General features: G+C 45.1%; 1 protein-coding gene across 3 annotated transcripts in view; it reads right to left on the reverse strand.

Annotated features, from left to right (window-relative positions):
• The window catches only part of ARR3 (arrestin 3), a 101,924-nt gene that overhangs the window by 38,047 nt on the left and 40,552 nt on the right, over window positions 1-23,325 (reverse strand). For all 3 annotated transcript variants that reach the window (XM_069209805.1, XM_069209797.1, XM_069209814.1), the window contains 8 exons: window positions 22,900-22,930; window positions 8,832-8,892; window positions 8,045-8,089; window positions 5,723-5,913; window positions 3,260-3,319; window positions 1,348-1,415; window positions 639-774; window positions 417-501 (listed from right to left, as the gene is read on the reverse strand). In XM_069209805.1, coding sequence (XP_069065906.1) covers window positions 417-501; window positions 639-774; window positions 1,348-1,415; window positions 3,260-3,319; window positions 5,723-5,913; window positions 8,045-8,089; window positions 8,832-8,892; window positions 22,900-22,930 — 677 coding nt within the window. The remainder of the gene's footprint in view (window positions 1-416; window positions 502-638; window positions 775-1,347; window positions 1,416-3,259; window positions 3,320-5,722; window positions 5,914-8,044; window positions 8,090-8,831; window positions 8,893-22,899; window positions 22,931-23,325) is intronic.

Raw genomic sequence — 23,325 nt, forward strand, 5'->3', positions numbered from 1 at the left:
GGACCCTGATGCTCAAAGAAGATGTTCAAGGAGAACTTTGAGACCTTAGAGGAAGGACCACGTTTATAGAACCAGCCTTGAGGTTCTGAGGAGCAGAATGAGAATCCTCAGGCTGTAACATGACCCAAAGTAGCTTGTGAGCGGATCCATCGGGATTCTGAACTGTGTAACAGTGGGTGTGACAACTCCACGGAGAACTCTGCTGTTCCATAAATAATGCAAGGCTTCTGGTCAGACCCAGAAACCCCAACCAGAGGAAGCAGCTGGTAACTCCAAGGTCTCAGATGACACCCATGGCACTCTAGCAAGAATGTCAAAGCTCGGGAGAGAATCCTGCCATGATAAAAAACAAGGCACATATATACATGGATAAATGCTTCTCTAATCACAAGAGGACACATGGCTGTCTTTCTCACCTATAATTTTGATCTTCTTTACAATTTTTCCAGTGGTGTTATTGATCTTCACGTTCACATTGATGGGCTCCCCATGATAGTAAATCTATGAACCACACAAAGAGAAGTACAGACTTATAGGCAAGAAAACTAAAATAGGTGCAGAGAGGATCACATACTGAATCAGCCTTGGTGCAGATCAAGGCTCCTGTACAAGGCAGAGGTGACATGGAAGTCACCTACCTCTTTATCCAGCGAAGCCTCCAGGTGCAGTGGCTTGTCAGACATCATGAACTGGCGGGTGGTCTCTGACTTGGGGGCAACGCCCAGGTTGACTGGAGCGAACTGGACTTTTCGGATCACTAGTCGTACTGAGTTCCTGCAAGAAACAGAAACGTAGCTCACTCTAAGCTTTTGAGTGATGATGTCGAGCAGTTACGGAGCCCTTGATCTTTTCACCTCCTGAGTGTCCTGTGTCCCTCAACCACACAAATCCCACAGTACCCCAGAACCTCTAAAGGACATGTGCACCAGAGGAAACTAAGCAGATATGGACCCCAGAATGCACCAGAGCCTTAGCACCCTGATTACCTGCCTCCTCCCCACTCCTGATCTTTCAGATGCGTAATTCAGAGCACTCCCAGGTCTTCATTCCACAGGCTCTATCCGATTCTTCCCACAGTCACCTCTTGTGGTATCTAAAAGATTTCTCATATAGCACAAGCACCCTTGCCTTGTTGACCACGAATCTCATCAAGACCACCAGCAGGGGGGGATGGAGGAGTCCAAGATGGTTCACTGGGTTTTGAGTTTGGAGTTTATCAGTCACAGGTTTGGGCCAGTACGAGAACTCTGCTCGCGAGCGTGTGTGACTGAAGGGAAGAACAGTGGCCCGCTGCCCTATGGATAGCTAGGCCTGCACTTGGACTAAAGCAAGTCAGTTTCATATTACCTCTTGTGAATTTTCTCCTCCAGGTTTTCTGCACAGAATGCCTTGACCTCAAAGTCAACTCCACAAGACTGTGAAATACAAGAGGGACACCATTAGTGTGGGTGCACTGAGAACTAGAAATAACAAGGACAAGCCTCTCATAAACACAAGAACTACAAGTGTTTGGGAAGTCCAGGAAGGCTAAAACTACAGTCATTAAGGACTAATGGACTAACAGTGAATAAATGCCATAAATTAGGATACCCTGGATTAAGACTCAGGCCTTTGGATCCACAGCAAGAAATTAACCACTAGAACATCCCTCCTATGATGTCAGTTCCTCTGCAGTTTATCTGTTATCCCTTAAAACCAATGCCTTCCCTCGGTTTCTCTTTGTTGGCTCTGCTTCACAGGCTCAGAAGATGCTTGGTCTTCAAAGAAATTCCAAAATACTGACTCCCTGGACACCAGCGCAGGCACCCTGTGAATCCCTGGTCAGGAGAAACTTGGCCACTGAAGAGATGCTGTGGTACTGGGTTCTCATGGATCAGCACAGATATCCAATAAACTCCAGTTCAAGAGAAGCTCAGCCACGGAAGAGAGGCCATGGTAGTAGCTGCCCGTTGGTCACAACACACATCAAATCAACTCTGATTCAAGAGACGCTTGGCCAACCAACATATGCCCTGGTAATGGCTGCTTATGGATCAGCACAGACATCTGAAAACCTCTGGTGGAACAGAAGTTTGGCCATTGAAGAGATGGCCTAGAATTGGCTGTCTGTAGATAAGCACAGTCACCAGCCCCACAATATCCTCGTGGGCGATAGTGCACTTTAAAAAATACACATAACATAGACACCCAATAAGCCCCAGTTCGGGAACTCAGCCGCAGAGCAGATGACCTGGAAGTGAAACAGATCAACCAGAGAGGGACTGGGAGGATTTAAGGTTGAGCATATACGCCCCCTATATATAGCTAATGCACAAGGAGTATGCAGTTCCTAATAATACCTCTAGTGAAAACATCACTAGTGTGTCTCCAAAGAGAAACACGGTCAATGGAATATAAATATTCAGGAGCAAGAGCCGTCATCCACCAAACTTGGTGCCATTCTTCATTATCGGGCAGTTCCTCGTTACGCTGGCGCTGCAGTGCCTTGCAGGCCTCTCAAGGGGGCTCCGTGCTGGAGATCTTTTGATTCGATTCACCGTAGCAAACCTATAGTGAAGGTGCTGAAGTGGGGTAGATTGGAGTGAATGTGGATGAAATGCTAAAAATAAAATTAACTAAGGGCCTCCACGTTACTAGTTGATTGTAGTGGTGGTCCTTGTTAAGGGTTAGAAACAATGTGAAACTCGGAAGGAAATGATGTTCCTTCTTGTTCCTATAAAGCTAGATTCAGTGATTGGTCTGGGCACTCGTTCCTCACACCCAGGAGAGATGATTGTGCTTGAGCCGATGCTTCTTGGAACCAGCCCCTCACACCTAGGAGAGGTGGATGTGCTTGAATCAATGCTTCTTCATCAATAGGTAGAGTTTGGTTCCAGTGCTTTTCAGCTCACCTGTTTTCCTAAGTACAAGCACCTGCTGTTGGCCTTTCTACACCCAAACCATTGACCTCCCATTGTGCAAGGTGTCCACCTACTGTGTGCATAGCTGCTTGAATATGGATCTCAGGCCTTAGTGAGCAATGAAGTTCAGGACCATGACCTGTACCAATGTCCGATTGCATTGGATGCCATTGTTCATTATTGGGCCACTTCACTGGGGCCGAGACCGGCCTGCGGGCAGCTAAATCCTTTCTATAGACCATTGGCAGAAGTTGGGGTCAAACTTTAGGTTGTTAGTCAATGGCTTAGAAGTAGAAGCCAAGAAAGTAGAAGCCAAGGCTTATCCTGGGTCAGGCTCACTTATCCAAAGTTATACTCACCTTCCCTTGGTCCTCAGGGCCTGGCTGCAGAGTGACCGAACATGGTAGGTTTGTTGCCATCTATGAGAAAGAAAGGGAATACAATTATCCATCCTCAAGAGAGATCACTGAAAAGGTCACATGCCTGATTGCCTCATAATAGGGAAAGTGTTAGCATCTGGACATCACCTGAGTGTCATATATCGAGAGCTAAACAAATCTGATTTCAAAATCACCTTTGAAACTATGGAATACTTAGCCAATGTTCTTTAAACATCTGATGTGCACCCCAGGAGGTGTTCGAAATGTGTTGAATTTTAGCCCAAGATTTCAAAAGTCTAGCCAACATAGATATAGAGTTCTCCAGGGGAAGTGTCACTTGGGCCCAGCAGCTCTACTACACGAGTGTACTGTATGTATGTACGTATGTATGTATGTATGTATGTATGCATATGCATGCACATATGTGGTATAGACATAACATGAACCTAACCAAAGGCAGTGAAACACTTTACAGGGACAAGGTCAAGGATTCAGGCAGCTTTTGGTTTGTGGACTATCACTGCATCATGATGCATTATTTCTTAAAGAGGTGAATCTTCAACTCTTTCATAAACTGGAGCAGGGTTGGGGCAGCCCTGATGGGTACAGAAAGGTTGTTCCAGCTCCTGGATGTAGACATGGAAAAGGGTAGTCGCTTTATTTATTTTTTATTTTTACCTTTCTTCGCCTGCTGGTGCTCTGGCTGTGATTATGCCAAGAGCTGGTAAAGGCGGTGAGCTCGTCGGCCGCAGAGGCAGGATGGCTTTGTAAATGATGCTGCTGGTTTTGAAGATGGTGCGGTCCAGCAAGGGGAGCCAGTGACGTAACAACAGGATGCCATAACTATTATACCAGCAATATATCCAAATGTACAGAGAATATATCATGGGGAACTTGGACGGGTGACTCCGTCACAACGGTGATGGATATCCCGTCCGCCCACATATAAATCTAATTATTTTCTATGGGATTTATATTTTGGCGGACGGGATATCCGTCGACTTTGTGACGGAGTAACTCATCCACCGAAACTAAATCAGGCCCTTTGTCTTATGGTACTATGTATGGGGGTGAAGTTGCAATGCAAACACTTTAAATGCATGTTTTTTTACTTCCGCTGGTCTTCCTGCTGTAGTGAGTAGGATGGGAGATGTGAAAGTACAAAGACAAAGTTTATACTTTGCACACCCCTAAATCTGCAATACCAATGTGGGGTTCAATTTACACAACAGTCAACCAGATTGATTTGTACCTGTCACCACAACTCCAGAATGTGCTATAGTTGAAGTATTGTTTATTCCACAGCAAAATGTGACTCGAAACACTTTTGCATTATTCTGCTTTATGCTGTAGAATACTATGGGGGTGATTCTAACATTGGCGGGCGGCGGAGGCCGCCCGCCAAAGTTCCCCCAACAGAATACCGCTACACGGTCAGAAGACCGCCGCGGTTATTCTGTGTTTCACGCTGGGCTGGCGGGCGACCGCCAGAAGGCCGCCCGCCAGCCCAGCGGGAAACCCCTTCCCACGAGGAAGCCGGCTCCGAATGGAGCCGGCGGAGTGGGAAGGGTGCGACGGGTGCAGTAGCACCCGTTGCGATTTTCAGTGTCTGCATGGCAGACACTGAAAATCTTTTAGGGGCCCTCTTACGGGGGCCCCTGCAGTGCCCATGCCATTGGCATGGGCACTGCAGGGGCCCCCAGGGCCCCACGACACCCCTCACCGCCGAACAGGATGGCGGTGAGGGGGTCGGAATCCCCATCGCCATGGAGGATTCCTCAGGGCAGCGGAAAACCGGCGGGAGACCGCCGGTTTTCCGTTTCTGACCGCGGCCATACCGCCGCGGTCAGAATGCCCTTGGGAGCACCGCCAGCCTGTTGGCGGTGCTCCCGTGGTCCCCGGCCCTGGCGGTCCATGACCGCCAGGTTCAGAATGAACGCCTATGTCTAATTACCAGGGATAATGTAATTTCCATCAATTGTAGAAATAAAAAATTATGGAAACTAACTCTTAGGTGTGACACAATTCCTGTGAAATATAGATTTTTCCCAGTAGCCTGAGTGTACTACCCAGCCCCAGGCTTTTTCTTCTTTCCCTATAATAACGTGTCTTTATGAGACACGTGCTCCAGCATAAAATGACAAGTTTTCTATTAGTCGACCTGGTGAAACCCATTTAGCAACCTGAGAAGGATGAACTGCTGGGTAATTCCTGATGGAATTCAAACAAGTATAATGACATATGTACCACTCTATGCACTCAGTAAGATGATGTGCTCTAGTTAGTGATGTGCACTTGTCTCTGCACTCATAAACTTACTATTAAAATGCAGTTTTGTGAATTATGAAAACGTGTGAACTTACCCAAACGTGTAAGGTTACCTTTCTGAATCAATCCCTGAGCCTGGAAACAAACGTTCATATATGGGACAGTGGACAGTACCTCAAAGCAGAAAGGGTAGGCGTGTTGCCCCAACTTCTTGGTCAGTTTCTCCTGCATCGGGGTGAGGGGCTTCTTTGCTTCCGGGGGGTACACTTGGCATGCCAAAGAATACAGGTCCTTCCTGAAGCTCAGCCCGATGAGGTCCAGGTCATCACGGCCATAGCGGAACGCACAGGTCAGGGTGACAAAGACTGAGGGATTGAGGAGAAGGGACAACATGAAGAGAAGGAAGCTTGAGAAGCCAGGCACACACCAGATGAGGCAAGATACAACAGCAGAAGATACCCTTGTGATGCCAGAACCCAAAGAACAGATCCCTCACTCCTTTTCTTTTTGTAACTCTACCTTATGTCAACATATGTTCAAGTGGGAGTGACAAAGCCGAACAGCATGTTTGTGCCTGAATGGAATACTGTCCTTATGATAATGATGGGAAATTCATTCATCATATGTTCTTAGGGACCATATGAACAGGACACCTGGAGGTTTTGTGTCCTACAGGCTCATGGTGGATGGAGAGTTGGCCGTGCTATGTCCTTAGGAACCGTGATAATGAGAAAGCATCTGTTGTGTGCCTTAGGAGTGAGGGGAAAACCAGCCATTCTAGGTGCTTATCATCTCTGATAAGGGGGAAGTGGAAATTGGGCTCTTTTGTGTCCTTATGAACCATGGTGATGGGAAGGGTGGCCATGCTGTGTCTTTATGAGCCATCATATTGGGAAATTCAGACTTTCTCTGCCCTCCTGATCTATCATAATTATAAAGGTAACCATCCTGTGCCCACATGTGCCACAACAATGGAAAAGGCAACCATCTTGCTACCTCTATACTTCAAGTCTTGAATTAGTGACAGGTGTTTAGAAAATGCACTGGGGTGTAGAAGATCCTAGCCTTGATTGGTTCGGTTCTGAGGGTGATTGCATGTAGCGAGCCGGGCATGACTCCTTTCCTGTGTTCTGCACCACTCCTCATATGTCTAAATGTCTACCCCCTGGCACAACATCCTGATCCAATATCCTCTACGAAGCCTCATTCTCCTCCATACAGCTCCTGGTCCATGTTGGTCTCTCCTCCTGTTATTTTCACAGAGTCTGTAAAACTCCAGAAAGGTGGGTGTTTCTACTTTTAGCTGTATTTCCTTGTGGTGTTTAACATAGCTGTCTCCTGTTGCCTGCCAGCTATGCTTGAGCCTCCTGTTGCAAATATGCTTGTGTACTGGGATCACACTAAGGGCCAGATGTAGCAAGCATTTTGCATGGTGCAAACTGCGAAAATCGCAGTTTGCGCCATGCAAAATGCCGATTGCGATGCACATTCACAATTTGCGAGTCGGTACCGACTTGCAAATTGTTAATGCGACTCGCAAATAGGAAGGGTTGTCCCCTTCCTATTTGCGACTCGCATCGCTATGCTTAATTGCTTTGTGACCGCAAATGCGGTCACAAAGCAATTCGCAGTTACCACCAGTGTCACGCAATAAATAAAAAACTGCTTTATTTAAAAAGCAGTCACAGACATGGAGGTCTGCTGACTTCAGCAGGCCACCATCCCAGCGAGTGCAGGGACTCGCTATGGGGTCGCAAAATGCGACCCACCTCATTAGTATTAATGAGGTGGGTCTTTGCAACCCCATAGCGTCTGAGACACCGTTCTGCATACGATTTTGCGAATCGGAAATTTCCGATTCGCAAAATCGGAAAATGCTACATCTGGCCCTAAATGCTTTGATAATTGTATTCTTCCAGTTATTGCCTTTGCTAAGTCCACCATCACTCTAGAAGGTCTTACCTGTGATTAAAACAAAAACAGCAAATGAAAAAATAATAAAACAACTGCAAATGTGGTCCTGCCCTCTGTGCCTCATTGCCAGCTTCTTTTCCAAGAGTCTGTGCTCCAGTGGCAGGTATCAGAGGCTTTTGTGGAGGTTCAGGTTGTTTTCCCTGTTACAGGCTCTGAGTATTGTGTTAGAGTTGAGATCCTTTACAGAGCCTTAGGGTTTTAGGACCTTCTCTTTCCTCTCTCCCTAATTTCCACCTGTAGTTATCATACTTACAGGGATGTTTCTGCATCCCCATGTTCTCAGATCTCTTTCCCTTAACTTAAGCCACATACATGCCTTAAATTCTCTTGCCTCAAAGTACTTGCTGCTCACTGTGTAACAACAGAGAGATATTCACACCCCTCCTTGGTCTTGTTATTGCAGCATCAATGCCATTCTTATCAAGCCCTCTCATCTGTGTTTTCCTGATTTGTCAGTTTAGCACTTTCATAGTTTTATAGTTCACCCATGACACAAGGAAGCTATGTATGGTAATTATTTACCTTTTCTGTCCTTCAGGTATTCTGGGTCGAGCAGAACAACACCATCTGCAAAGACAAGTGTGACACTGAACTGTGATCTATGACTTGAAACATCAAGCAGGGTGAATGGGTACCAATCTCCTCACTCTCCTTATCACCATCTATGGTTTAGCATCTATGCTCCATTTCCTTGATGGCTTCTAGGTGCTAGTATCCCTGCAGAATGTCATCATTCGGTACTAACTTCAGACTGATGGGACTCAAGTAGGAGAGTCACTTCATTCCTCCCTCCTTCCCCCACTTTCTTCTGTTCTCTATTCATCCTTCACCATTCACTCTTTCCTTGATTCCTTACTTCCCTTACCCCTGCTTCTCTCTATCCGGCCCTTCACCACGTTCTCTCTCTTTCCCTCACTGTGTCTTCTCCATGTATCCTTCTCTCCCTCATCCCCTCTGCTTTCCTTCTTTCCACCCACACTCCATTTCTTCCTTCCATCTCAGTTTCCTTCTTTTGTTTTCTTCTCCTTTCTTTCCTTCTTCTCTTCTCTCCTTTCCTTTCTCCTTTCCCCCTTGTTTCTTTCCCCCCTCTCTTCCTTGCTTGCTTTCTCCATTTCTTCCTTCTGGCTCAGTGTCTTTCGCTTCTTGTGTGTGTTTTTGTTTTCTTCTCTTAACTTTTCTCCTCTCCCCCCTCTTTGTTCCTTCCAACGTCCCTGGCTCCCTTTCCCTCCTTCATTTCACCTTCTTGTGCTGAGAATAGGGGGTGTTTGTTTTCACCTGTGGACTGTGAAGATGATCCTCAGATACTCACCCACTGGTTCCACATGTTGTACGTGATCAACAAAATCTCTCTTCCCCAGGTAGATGGACAGCTGGAGAAAAGTCCAGAACACAACAAGAACTCTGTTAGTGGATGTGCAAGTGGATATTGTACCACATATAACACAAATCCTGTTTTAGGAGCATATATTATATTACCCATATATACTAATTCTGTTGTACAAACTCACATTATATAAAAAGGTGTAATAGCTGCCTATACTATATATAATATAGCATACATAAGAGCATACATTCTACTCTGAGAGCATACAATACATTCTGAAAGCATATATTCTACTCTGAGAGCACAGTATTCTGAGAGCATACATTCCATTCTGAGAGCATACATTCTACTCTGAGAGCACACATTCTACTCTGAGAGCATACATTCCATTCTGAGAGCACACATTCTACTCTGAGAGCATACATTACACTCTGAAAGCACACATTCTTCTCTAAGAGCATATCTTCTACTCTGAGAGCACACATTCTACTCTGAGAGCATACATTCCATTCTAAAGCATACATTCTACTGAGAGCACACATTCTAATCTGAGATCATACATTCCATTATAAGAGCATACAATCTACTCTGAGAGCACACATTCTACTCTGAGAGCACACATTCTACTCTGAGAACATACATTCCATTATGAGAGCATACATTCTACTCTGAGAGCACACATTCTACTCTGAGATTATACATTCTACTCTGAGAGCATATATTCTAGTCTGAGAGCATACATTCCATTCTGAGAGCTTGCATCCTACAGTAGGATGCCCTGTACTACACTAAGATAACATAGTATATTCTAGGAGATCCCGTTCTATTACATACAGATCTGCAATGACAAGTACACACATTCTATTTATTCAGAAAACAAAATTGTTGTAGCCCACTGCTCTCTTCCTAGAAATGCCCATTTATATTCCTTGCTGTGTGTTGTCAAAGGAGGTGTAGGCCAGTTTTACCCCGAGACAAAATGCTTGCACTAGTGAAGAAGTTGAAAGCCCACTTCCATATATAATTAGTGGACTTATTAATGATTATTTGAGATTAATGCTCCAAGTCAAATTGGTAAGTCCAAATCAATTTATTGTTGTCCTGAAGATCCAGACAGCATTGTAGATGTCATTTTAAGAAGATTTGCAAGCTTCAAATCGGACAGCCGAAACGTGTTTTGCCCTCCTAAGGGTGGATACACCTGGTGCTTTTTCAAGGCTAGAGATATTCATCAAAAAAGATCCATTATGACGACGGTCTGAGATAAAAGTCAAGTCGGCATAGAGGAAATCATGGGCTAAATCCCTCTTTTACAGCATTCTAGTGACAGACCATCTTGACTTCGGACCGTCATAATGGATCTTCATTGATGAATATCTCTAGTCTTGTATCACAGACTACCCTTAGAGGTCAAGTTCTAGCCTAACAAACACATCCTGTTCTAAGAACACTAATTATTTTCTAAGACCCCTGCTCCGTTTGGCTTTTCAAGCTATCTCAAGAACACTTAATTTTCTCCTTGGGGGTGGGGGAGGGATAAAAGATGGGATTTGTCACAGCATTTGTTTGTTCTTTCCATGCAACCTTTGATACTGACTGCTAGGAGAGCATAACAAAAAGTAAATATCTGACACATGAGATAAATCACCCCTAGTAAATTAGGATTGTCTGTTACATTTTAAAGGTGCAGACACATATTATCCACCACTGCTAAAAATCTTGGAAAGATTTTGAGACATCTCGGGCATTGACATGAGTGAGGGTAAAAATAATATTGTTCACCCAAAAGATTACATGAGTCTCTTCAAGGAAAATTCAGAAAATTGTTTATACAGAGTAAGCCAAGCCAACCATAGTCTGCATATATTTTGCCAATTCTTGCTGTTATTGATATGATAAATACTAATGTTCTACGAAAATATTCATACATTAATATGTAAACAATGCTATATTCCCAATTATTTATTTAGACAACTAAATTCAAGATGGTTAAAATTCTTATGAACAGAGATAACTCTTAGAATATCATTTAATGGTCTTCAACAGCCAATTAAACTGTGAGATTCAGTGCAGTGCCAGTGAAAGTAGCTAATCTGATAGTACTAATCTTCCTTAATTATGGGATAGATGTCCTGCTTTTGAGCATAGTTAAAATGCTGAATTGTAAGATGGCTACCAAAAGTGTGTGGGTCACGAAAAATTATTATTTTTAAAATTAACATAAGAATATTGTACCTGATAATGAGGAAAGTACTTTAATATAGTTTTGAGCCCAAATTGTGAGAAAGATTTGGAGATCCATCCCTTGGTTATGTTTCTGGGGTACATTACTAGAGTTTATGAGATTGGTAAACCAGAGATGAAAATCTACTGATGAAGTTTTAGAGATTTGGAAATATATCAATTGAACAGCACAATGGGTTTAGGGAAGAGGAAAATGCATGTTACTGGTATGGAGGCTTATAAAGTGAATTGTTGGCCAATTGTGGCTTCTTTTGTAGAAGTTGGTCAGTTGAAGCCAACAGAAACACAAGCAGATAGCAGCAAACAAATCAAGCTGGAAAGTGGTAGCTTTTGAAGGGTTTGTTGAGGGCAAATTGACTTATAATTTAAGGTCTTGAATTATTACACTATTTTGATGCAAGGAAAAAAATACTCTGCCCTGGAAATGTTTGACTTTGGAATCACCAAATGGCTAAGATGTACTGATCTCAAAACTCTCCTGTGGTGATTTAAGTGGAATTAAATATCTGAAATATTGTTGTAATTAATGGTAGACTAGTTCAAAAACAAGAGTGCTTTGTGTCTTTGAAATATTTAATGACATCTGATAGCCAGTGGCACATTACTACAAACTTCCCATAATTAAAACTGTAAAGACCAACTTTATTCCCAATTAATTGACGATTTAGAAGTAGCATGGGAACTTGATCTGAGTTTACCCATGACTTAGTCCACTTGGCAAAATATTTGAAAAACTAACCAAAGGAACAGATGACTATGGGGGTCATTCTGACCCTGCCACCGACCACGGGAGCACCGCCAACAGGCTGGCGGTGCTCCCACGAGCATTCTGACCGCGGCGGTTCAGCCGCGGTCAGAAGCGGCAAGTCGGCGGGCTCCCGCCGACTTACCGCTGCTCGGGGGAATCCTTCATGGCGGCGGAGCGCGCTCCGCCGCCATGAGGATTCTGACCCCCCCTACCGCCATCCTGTTCATGGCGGGAAAGCCGCCATGAACAGGATGGCGGTAGGGAGGGTCGCGGGGCCCCTGGGGGCCCCTGCCGTGCCCATGCCAATGGCATGGGCACGGCAGGGGCCCCCGTAAGAGGGCCCCGCAAAGTATTTCAGTGTCTGCCACTGCACCCGTCGCACCTTCCCACTCCGCCGGCTCGATTACGAGCCGGCATCCTCGTGGGAAGGGAGTTTTTCCCTGGGCTGGCGGGCGGTCTTTTGGAGACCGCCCGCCAGCCCAGGGAAAAACTCATAATACCCTCCGCGGTCTTCTGACCGCGGAGCGGTATAATGGGGGCGGAATTCTGGCGGGCGGCCTCCGCCGCCCGCCAGAATCAGAATCACCCCCTATATGTCTCAACAATGTTTGTATAAATGAGTCCATCAAGTACATAGCATTCCAAGGTGCCTAGGTAGTTTTGGATGTATTATAGAACATATACTCTGGAACTTTCTTAACTGACCAGATAGCCCATAAAAGTTAATACTTAGGGGCAGATGTACATAGCACTGGTTACAAAATTCGCAATTTGGGACCAGTATTTTTGCAACCAGTAATTTTGTAACCAATGTGCTATTTTGCGAACTGTGCTAATAGGTTAGTTCGCAAAATACAGATTTTTAGAGGGTCACAATTCGACCTATCTCATCAATATTAATGACATAGCCTGCAAATTGCCACTTGCTAGGGATTAAAGCCATCACAGAGATGGTGGCCTGCTGAGGTCAGCAGACCACCATGTTTGTAACTGCTTTTAAATAATGCATGTTTTTTAAACGCAGCCTGTCCATGAAACAAATCGGGCTACGTAAAAAAAAAATGCTTCTAACATTTTTAAGACAGACCACTGCCTACTTAAAAAAAAAAATCGACATTCACGAAGGGGAATGGGCCCCTGGGGGACCCATTCCTGTTTGTGAACACCTTACCCCTACCTAGTTGGTAAAGTATTAATGCTATGCAATTAGATTTTGGTAGCAAGACATTAATACATACAAGTCCAATTTGGTATTTGGAAGGGATGTCCTAAACACGCACCTTCCAAATGTGGAATTGGTATTTGGTCACACACCCAAATTGCGATTCGTTGCCATGTTACCGAATTGCAATTTGTGTCTCATAAATAATTTTAAAAAACTTTTTGCGCTTACAAGCAGCCATTGGCAAATGCAAAAATGCTTCATATATATGGCCCTTAAATGTATTTTCAAATTTGATACATAATTGGCTGCAACAACAGCCATTAACTGATACTGGTTTCCATATGAAAGTATCAAGTTTTTTAGTTGAACCAATAAAAAACTGAATCCGGAATATTGGCTACCACTGTTTCACAGTCATCATACATTGGTAAGTATAGGTTTACTATTCTTGACTAGACATCCACGTACAGTGATGATATACTTACCTGGATGGTGTTGTAGGAGTAGTAGTGGTGGTCAATATTCTGGATTCACTGCTTTTGTGTGTCAGAATATAAAACTTCATAATGTGATAGAACACCCCTATACTGCAATGTGGGCTGCCAGTGATCCTCCGACCGCTGCAGAGCAAATTATAGGAAAAATAATAAAGGCTAATTTTGTACCCAGTACTTGGGTTAGAAATTAAAGTGTTATGAATAAGCAAAAGTGGCCATTATTTTCCCAGCAGATTACTCACAAAAATGTAGAGTCTGACAAATCTTCATCCTTTGCCTTCCGGTAAGATTGGAGTTTGCATCGTCTAAGAATGCATGACTGCTAGTTTAGTGCTAGATACACAGCTGATGAGGGATTCGTTGATCTGTTGAGTGTATAACATTCAAATGCATAATAGTATACTTATATTATTAAGTAATTTTTATTAGGTTTGAAATTATATAATTTTCATCAAATTACTAGGTATATTTGATTATGTTGGAAAAACTTAAATATTATGTTTGATAATGTCCAAAAGCATATTTTTGTCTGAATTATTGGAATAGTCATCCTTTTATTAAGAATGACTAATCATAGGTTGTGTTTTTTCTAAAAACTAAATAGGAAGCACTTGTTCTATGATATTTTGTATTCTAAATAAAGATCTGTTCAGATTGGATACGTCCATTATCAAAAGATACCATTTTATTTCAAAAGAACAAGTTATGTAACTTTGGTAAGGCTCTTTCTGGTGGATACTCGATCTAATCGGATATCCTCACCGTAAAATATACCCCAGGTGGTAGACTGGATACACAGATTTAATTCTACCAGTGCTCCCAAGTCCAGTTAGGTGAGTCGGAGCTGTACACAGGCGCCACCCCTCTGTGAGAATGTAATTTCCTTGTCTTTTCCCTTTCCACACTCTTGGATACAGAGCAAGAACAATTTTTGGTAAACGTGTGCTAATCGCTTACTTTGGAACCTTTTTAGATGTCAAAAATGGAACAGGGAATGGCAGTGAGGAATCACCAGTTAACTAGAGCATCCACCAAAAATAGCATTACCGAAGATAAGTCATTTTTTTTTTTTTTTTATGGATACTTTATTTGAGATATCATCAGTGATGTCTTCAATTAAGTAATTCAACATGTCATGAGTGTTGTATATGGGAGGTCATAAGCAGCGGGGTGAAAGTTATAGCTAGCTCAGTAAATTATAACTGGTGTGTGAGAAAACAGGGCTGATTGCAGAGGCCCCATAACTTTTTGCCCCCATTTTCCTCTTTTTGCTGGTGTTTTCCTGACTCTGATGGTGCCCTGGGTACTGCTAACCAGTCCCAGGGCCTGTGCTCTGTGTAAAATCAATATGCAAATTAGGCTAATTATAATTGGCTAAGTGAACCTACCTATAAGTCCCTAGTATATGGTAGGGCATGTAGGTTTAGGGACCACAGCATAGGTGGTGCACACCTAGGTGCACTGCTGAGGTGCCCAGTGTCATTTTAAAAGCAGGCCTGCCTTGCTGGCTGCTTTTAAATTAAAGTTATATGCAAATTCGACTTTGGAATTAAAGGTACTTCCAAAGTCTTAAACTACCTTATTTTTACATATAAGTCACCCCTAAGGTGTGCCCTATGTGCCCCTAGGGCTGGGTGCCATGTAACTATAAGCAGGGACTTTATAAAAATAGGTTTATAAGCCCTGGTGAGGTAAAAACAGCCACATTTGTTTTTCCCTCATTGAAGTAAATGGCCTTCATAGGCTAGAATGGGCAGACTTTATTTTAAATTTTAAAGTCTCCTTAAATGTTACATACCAAGAATCTGGTATCAAATTAATTGTTGTAATAAATCCCACAACTTCCAGTTGTTGGATTTAATATAACTTGTTCAGGTAAAAAGTTTAGACTTTACCTAAAAAGTTGCCAATTTCAGCTCTGCATTGTTTTTGCTGCTGTGCTCTGATTGGCCAGCCTGCAGCAGCTTCTGCCAGGCTGCCTTGATGAGGTGTGAAGTGGCCTGACTTCACACAAAGGAATGTGCTTGGGGGAGAGAATCTCCCCTCAGCAGATGGTGAGGCAGGAAGGGGGAGGGCGGCCAAACTGGTCTTCAAAGGCAGAGAAGGACATTTGGAGCACCCAGCAACACCCCCACATCCTGCAACCCCAGACAACTAGGTGCCCCCTTGATTAGATTAGGAGAGGGCAGGAGAGGGGTGCGTTTATGATTTTTAGCCACACCAGTGGGTGGGCTCAGCCAGATGTAACCTCCAAAAATCAGATTCAGCCATGTTGGATTTTTAGAGACTGTTGCCTTTTGGGATGGATTTTTGCCACACTTCCCAGGAAGTGGTCATCACAGGGGGACGACCCTGTCCCTGATTGGAGAACCAGGGCCCCCCTGCTTTTCACCCAGGAGCAAGGATAAAACTGGCAGACCTGCACCCACACCTCAGATCCCCTCCAGAATTCAACAAGAAAGGAACTAAAGAAGAAGAAGGACTGCCCTGCTGGACCCCTGGCCTGCACCTGGACCCTGCACTCAGAAGGACTGCACCAGCTGCACACTTGGGCTTCACCACAAGAAGGACTTTGCCTGGCTTCAACTGGTTCAAGGAGGGACTCCCTGTTTGCTACAGGTGAAAAATTGCTAAACCAGAGTCCCCTGCACCAACTCCTGAAGAAAGCGACCAGCTGACCACTGTCCAGTGGCCAAAAAGGAGTTTGCGCCAGGTGCATTCTGGGAGTTGAAGTCCGCACCCCCCAAGGACCATCACAGAACTTCTGGACCCTTGGGGTGAGCTGTGGACCCCAAAAGAACCTTAAAAGAACATCTGGGTGAAGCCCCAGAAGTTTGGAAAAGATTTGAGAATTTTTGGAAAAAAGCTCCAGAGAGGGACCGACCCGCCGCGGAAATTCTAGCCGGCTTGCCTCAACCGCGACCCGGCCTGACTTCGTGGTTCGTCCCGGTAAAGAAAAACATCCAAAAAAGAGACTAAGTCCGAACGTAAAAAGTTGACCGGGACCTCCCAGCCATCGTATCCGAGAAGGGCTCCATGGACGTCGGATCAAGATCCAGGTTTACCCCGGTCGAAGGATTTTCATCTCGAAAAAACTACTAAGTCCGAAGGTAAAAGTCTCCACCGAGGAAACCCAGATCGCGTATCCGGACAAGAGCTCCAGGAGGTCGGATTCAACTGGCAGGTTCGTCCCGGTGAAGAAAAACTTCAAAATAAAGACTAAGTCAGAAGGTAACTTTTTAACCGAGGCCTCCCGCGACCTGTAGCCGAGCAGGGCTCCATCGCGGTCGGCCTGAAAGTTTGACTTTGCCCCGGTCGAGGTGCAACCAGATGACCCGATTGGCGCTTTTTGTTTCTAAGCGCTAGAAAAGTAATAATTCTTTAAAAATTCATATCTCCGGTTCCCCTGAACCGATTTTAATCGTTTTTGTGTCATTTTAAAGATAAAAATATAAACTATTTTTATAAATTGGTTTTGGATTTTTAAACTGTTTCCTGTGTTTTATTTAATTACTGTTTTGTGATATTTGAATGCTTTACACTTTGTCTCCTAAGTTAAGCCTTGACGCTCGTTGCCAAGCTACCAAGGGTTGAGCTGGGATTAATTTACTGAGACCTAACTGTACCTATGTGGAGGTTAGTGGCTTGTTGCTAGGTGTAGGTACCTACCTGCCCTACCAATAACCCATTTTCCAACATAATTGGAAGCAGCGACGGGATCCTGTACTTGTGTTCAATATCACGTTACAGTTTTAGGTAAAACAAATTAAAAATCCTTTAAATTGTCCTAGTGCAAAAATTGTTTTTACTTTTTAATTTGGATTAATTTCAATTCTTTAATTTTTGTAATTTTTCTAAATTCCTGTTTCCAATTTTTGCAAAAAGTTTTTGTTGACACAAAACTAGGGAACCATGGAGCTTGATCTGGCTAGCCTACCCACACTGACAGTAGTCCAGCTTAGGGGGTTGTGTATTGAAAGAGGGTTGCCTGCAACCACTGATCTCAGGAAGCAAATCCTGATCACATCCCTGACAGCATGGGCTGAGGCCCAAGAGGTAGAGTCAGAAGAAGCTCCAGAGGAGGGAGAAAGAAGGGAGGATGCAAGCTCTAACCACTCAGGGGAGGGAAGGCATCTGACCCTAAGTGAGGATGAGGAAGAACAGTCCTCAGTAGATACAGTCACTAGGGGCAGGCCCAAAGCTAGTGGTAGGAAGGGGGTCCCTTCAGGAGGAGAGAACCCATCCATCAGAGAAAGAGAGCTGGAGGCCCAGCTAGCATACATAGCTTTGGAAGCAGAGAAGCTGGCCCTAGAAAAGAAAAAGTGGGCATACAAAGAGAAAAGAGATGGAAGCAGCGATAAAGAAGCTGAGGTGTCCATGGGTGGGGGAGTTTGCCCCAGATTACCCAAGGGGGTAGTTCCTGCTTATGTAGAGGGGGATGACATAGATAAGTGGCTGGGGGCCTTTGAGAGGGCACTCCAAATGAGAAGGGTTAGGCCTCAATACTGGGGTTCCCTTTTGTGGGAGTTGGTCCCCAACTCAGGGAGGGATAGGCTTCTGACCTTAAGGGGGGAGGAGGCAGATTCATACCCTAGTATGAAGAGGTGCTTAGCCAAGAAGTTTGGTCTGACCCCAGAGCAATATAGAATGAAGTTCAGGGACACCCAGAAGGTCAGTACCCAGTCTTGGGTTGACTTTGTGGACATTTCACTAAAGGCACAAGAGGGCTGGATTATTGGTAACAAAGTAGATACTTATGAGGGGTTATACAATCTGATCATGAGAGAGCACATCTTGACCAATTGTACCCAAGAAAGGTTACGCCAGCATCTAGTGGACTCTAAGCAGACCAACCCTAGAGAGCTAGGGGAGGCAGCTGATGAGTGGTTGAGAACCAGGGTGGTTGTCAAGTCCCAGGGGGGAGACTCCAAGAAGGGGGGGTCAGGTCCCCAAAAACCTAAGGAGGGAGGTGGTAAGCCCACCACAGAGACTCCCTCTGTACCCCAGAACCCTAAGGAGGAGGAGAGAAAATCCCACTCCCACTCTGACAAGCAGAGACAGGGAGACCCAGGGTTAAAAAAGCTCTTGGACAGTAGGGCTTGCTTTGACTGTCAGCAGACAGGTCACTTCAGAGGAGATGCAGCCTGTCCAAAGAAGGTGGTTAGCATTGGGCTGTCCAGTGTAGCCATGGAGGAGGATTCCTCAGATGATGAAGTCCTCTTAGCATTGAGCTGGGAGACAGGACCAGATGGTAAGCTGGTGATCCCTGAGGGTGGGAGTAGGCACTTCCACCACATTCAAGTGAATGGGATCCCTACCACTGGCCTGAGAGACACCTGTGCCAGTCACACTATAGTGAGTGACCGGTTAGTGACCCCAGACATGTATGTCCCAGGAAAGACAAAGAAAGTCAGGATAGCCACAGGGGAGGTCACCTCCAAACCTGTAGCCATAGTGCCCCTAGAGAGGGAGGGTATCCTTGACTGGATTAGGGTGGTAGTCAGTGCTGACCTTCCCCTAGATTGTATCCTGGGCAATGACCTCCCAGAGGTGAGTCTGGTCCCAGAAGGGGTGGTCGCCCAGGGCGCCCCCCCAAGCCAAAGTCCTGGGGAGTCAGTCCCTACAGTTAGGAGACAGGGGTCCCCAAGAAAAGGAAAGAAGAAAAGGAAGGGTAGGCCACTCTTAAAGAGAGTTCCAGGGAGCCAAGGGCCTTCTGCCCCAGTAAGGGGGGAGCCCAGAGTTGGCACTGGTGAGGCCTCACCTGACCCCAAGGAAGTCCTGAGTAGTCAGGCAGCTGTCCAGATGCAAGGTGTTGCCCCTGCACTGACAGAAGGGAGAGTGGAAGGAGGGTGTCTGCCACAGGAGGTGGTAGCCCCCCACTCTAGACAGCAAGAGGGGTGCCAGGACCCCAAAGTTGCCCCTAAAGCAGCTCAGCCACCTGTCAGTGGAGAGCTTAGGGTGTGGTTCTGGGTACTGACAGCTGTCAGTAGCCTCTGCTGGGTGCTAGCCTTCCTGGCAGCACTGTACTTGGCCTGGGAGGCAGACCCCAAAGCCAATAGCAAAGTAGGCCCCCTGACCCCATTGGTCATGGTGGGGTTGCTCAAGTGTTGGGTGACCTCTTTGGGTAAGCTAGGTGTTGCCCTAGCAAAGTTTGGAGTAGGGGAGGTGGGCACCTCACTACCCAAGTTGGCAGAGAGAAAGGAGGAAGACCCCCCTAGAGGAAAGTTTCAGTTTGAGTTGGGTCCTTTTACTGTTGGGATGGCTTCACTACCCATAGGGAGTGACCCTGACAGGAGGATATAAGGCAGAGTAGGCCCTGCAAAGGGACAGCCAGTTTTCTTCACTGTCTTCCTCGCCTAACAAGCCAGGAAGACTCTCCCAGGGTTGGGCTGAGTCTCCTGGGCGTGTGGGCTGGGGGGGGGGGGTTGTGTGAGAAAACAGGGCTGATTGCAGAGGCCCCATAACTTTTTGCCCCCATTTTCCTCTTTTTGCTGGTGTTTTCCTGACTCTGATGGTGCCCTGGGTACTGCTAACCAGTCCCAGGGCCTGTGCTCTGTGTAAAATCAATATGCAAATTAGGCTAATTATAATTGGCTAAGTGAACCTACCTATAAGTCCCTAGTATATGGTAGGGCATGTAGGTTTAGGGACCACAGCATAGGTGGTGCACACCTAGGTGCACTGCTGAGGTGCCCAGTGTCATTTTAAAAGCAGGCCTGCCTTGCTGGCTGCTTTTAAATTAAAGTTATATGCAAATTCGACTTTGGAATTAAAGGTACTTCCAAAGTCTTAAACTACCTTATTTTTACATATAAGTCACCCCTAAGGTGTGCCCTATGTGCCCCTAGGGCTGGGTGCCATGTAACTATAAGCAGGGACTTTATAAAAATAGGTTTATAAGCCCTGGTGAGGTAAAAACAGCCACATTTGTTTTTCCCTCATTGAAGTAAATGGCCTTCATAGGCTAGAATGGGCAGACTTTATTTTAAATTTTAAAGTCTCCTTAAATGTTACATACCAAGAATCTGGTATCAAATTAATTGTTGTAATAAATCCCACAACTTCCAGTTGTTGGATTTAATATAACTTGTTCAGGTAAAAAGTTTAGACTTTACCTAAAAAGTTGCCAATTTCAGCTCTGCATTGTTTTTGCTGCTGTGCTCTGATTGGCCAGCCTGCAGCAGCTTCTGCCAGGCTGCCTTGATGAGGTGTGAAGTGGCCTGACTTCACACAAAGGAATGTGCTTGGGGGAGAGAATCTCCCCTCAGCAGATGGTGAGGCAGGAAGGGGGAGGGCGGCCAAACTGGTCTTCAAAGGCAGAGAAGGACATTTGGAGCACCCAGCAACACCCCCACATCCTGCAACCCCAGACAACTAGGTGCCCCCTTGATTAGATTAGGAGAGGGCAGGAGAGGGGTGTGTTTATGATTTTTAGCCACACCAGTGGGTGGGCTCAGCCAGATGTAACCTCCAAAAATCAGATTCAGCCATGTTGGATTTTTAGAGACTGTTGCCTTTTGGGATGGATTTTTGCCACACTTCCCAGGAAGTGGTCATCACAGGGGGACGACCCTGTCCCTGATTGGAGAACCAGGGCCCCCCTGCTTTTCACCCAGGAGCAAGGATAAAACTGGCAGACCTGCACCCACACCTCAGATCCCCTCCAGAATTCAACAAGAAAGGAACTAAAGAAGAAGAAGGACTGCCCTGCTGGACCCCTGGCCTGCACCTGGACCCTGCACTCAGAAGGACTGCACCAGCTGCACACTTGGGCTTCACCACAAGAAGGACTTTGCCTGGCTTCAACTGGTTCAAGGAGGGACTCCCTGTTTGCTACAGGTGAAAAATTGCTAAACCAGAGTCCCCTGCACCAACTCCTGAAGAAAGCGACCAGCTGACCACTGTCCAGTGGCCAAAAAGGAGTTTGCGCCAGGTGCATTCTGGGAGTTGAAGTCCGCACCCCCCAAGGACCATCACAGAACTTCTGGACCCTTGGGGTGAGCTGTGGACCCCAAAAGAACCTTAAAAGAACATCTGGGTGAAGCCCCAGAAGTTTGGAAAAGATTTGAGAATTTTTGGAAAAAAGCTCCAGAGAGGGACCGACCCGCCGCGGAAATTCTAGCCGGCTTGCCTCAACCGCGACCCGGCCTGACTTCGTGGTTCGTCCCGGTAAAGAAAAACATCCAAAAAAGAGACTAAGTCCGAACGTAAAAAGTTGACCGGGACCTCCCAGCCATCGTATCCGAGAAGGGCTCCATGGACGTCGGATCAAGATCCAGGTTTACCCCGGTCGAAGGATTTTCATTTCGAAAAAACGACTAAGTCCGAAGGTAAAAGTCTCCACCGAGGAAACCCACATCGCGTATCCGGACAAGAGCTCCAGGAGGTCGGATTCAACTGGCAGGTTCGTCCCGGTGAAGAAAAACTTCAAAATAAAGACTAAGTCAGAAGGTAACTTTTTAACCGAGGCCTCCCGCGACCTGTAGCCGAGCAGGGCTCCATCGCGGTCGGCCTGAAAGTTTGACTTTGCCCCGGTCGAGGTGCAACCAGATGACCCGATTGGCGCTTTTTGTTTCTAAGCGCTAGAAAAGTAATAATTCTTTAAAAATTCATATCTCCGGTTCCCCTGAACCGATTTTAATCGTTTTTGTGTCATTTTAAAGATAAAAATATAAACTATTTTTATAAATTGGTTTTGGATTTTTAAACTGTTTCCTGTGTTTTATTTAATTACTGTTTTGTGATATTTGAATGCTTTACATTTTGTCTCCTAAATTAAGCCTTGACGCTCGTTGCCAAGCTACCAAGGGTTGAGCTGGGATTAATTTACTGAGACCTAACTGTACCTATGTGGAGGTTAGTGGCTTGTTGCTAGGTGTAGGTACCTACCTGCCCTACCAATAACCCATTTTCCAACATGGTGAATTTCAGAGTGTTTTTAATTTTAAACATTTGTTTTTGTGTTTTTGGCAAACCTATGTAAAATGTCAATTTGACCCTTGATTTTTCGGTGAATTTCTAGTTTTGTTTTAACATAAGAACTCATTGTCATACCTAACTATAACATCACTATAACTTTTGTGGTTTTAAGCAAATTAATGAGGTTTTTTTTGGCGTGAGATAAGCTCTTATCGCCATACCCATCAATAACATCACTTTAATTTTTTTGGGAGTGAATTTCAGTTTTTTTGTATCATATTCACCCAACTCCCCCACTAAGCATGGCTTTCAGACATCTGAAGTGGGATGCTGGATGGAGGGCCTGGCCTCTGGCAGGCGACCAACCCCCCCCGCTGCACACGGTGTCTGTGAATCCTCTTTGGATGGCAGAAATAGGAATTCAGGGTAGAACATGACGTGTGACCTTCTGTACAACTTGCAGACATCAATGGCACTCACCTTTGCATTTGGACTGGTCTTCTTGTAAACTCTACAGGGAAAGAAGAATGAAAGTATATGTGACAATTGTATAGAGCCTTGTCAAGAAAGTTTGCAATCTCAATTCATCATTAATTTGCGACCGACAGAAAAGACGTGGCTGGCCTCTGGGACTCGCAACATATACTGACCACTTTCACGAGAGACCTACATAGCCCATTGTCTGCTATTGTATATTTCTCACAAATTGATGGGGTGGTAGATTACAGAATTAGTTTGAGTTCTAACCACTTCCTTTGTTTTCTGGAGGACATCACTCTTAGTCTTTCTTCTCAATGTGATGATTATTTGGATTTTTGGATTGATTTCTGGCCTGCTAAATAATTATGTTCCAGAGGAAGGATGCAATGAGAGATGTGCGCATGGTGTGAGTAGGTGATGGATGAG

This window comes from Pleurodeles waltl, chromosome 2_1 (genome assembly GCF_031143425.1).
Source record: "Pleurodeles waltl isolate 20211129_DDA chromosome 2_1, aPleWal1.hap1.20221129, whole genome shotgun sequence".
NCBI classification, from domain to species: domain Eukaryota; kingdom Metazoa; phylum Chordata; class Amphibia; order Caudata; family Salamandridae; genus Pleurodeles; species Pleurodeles waltl.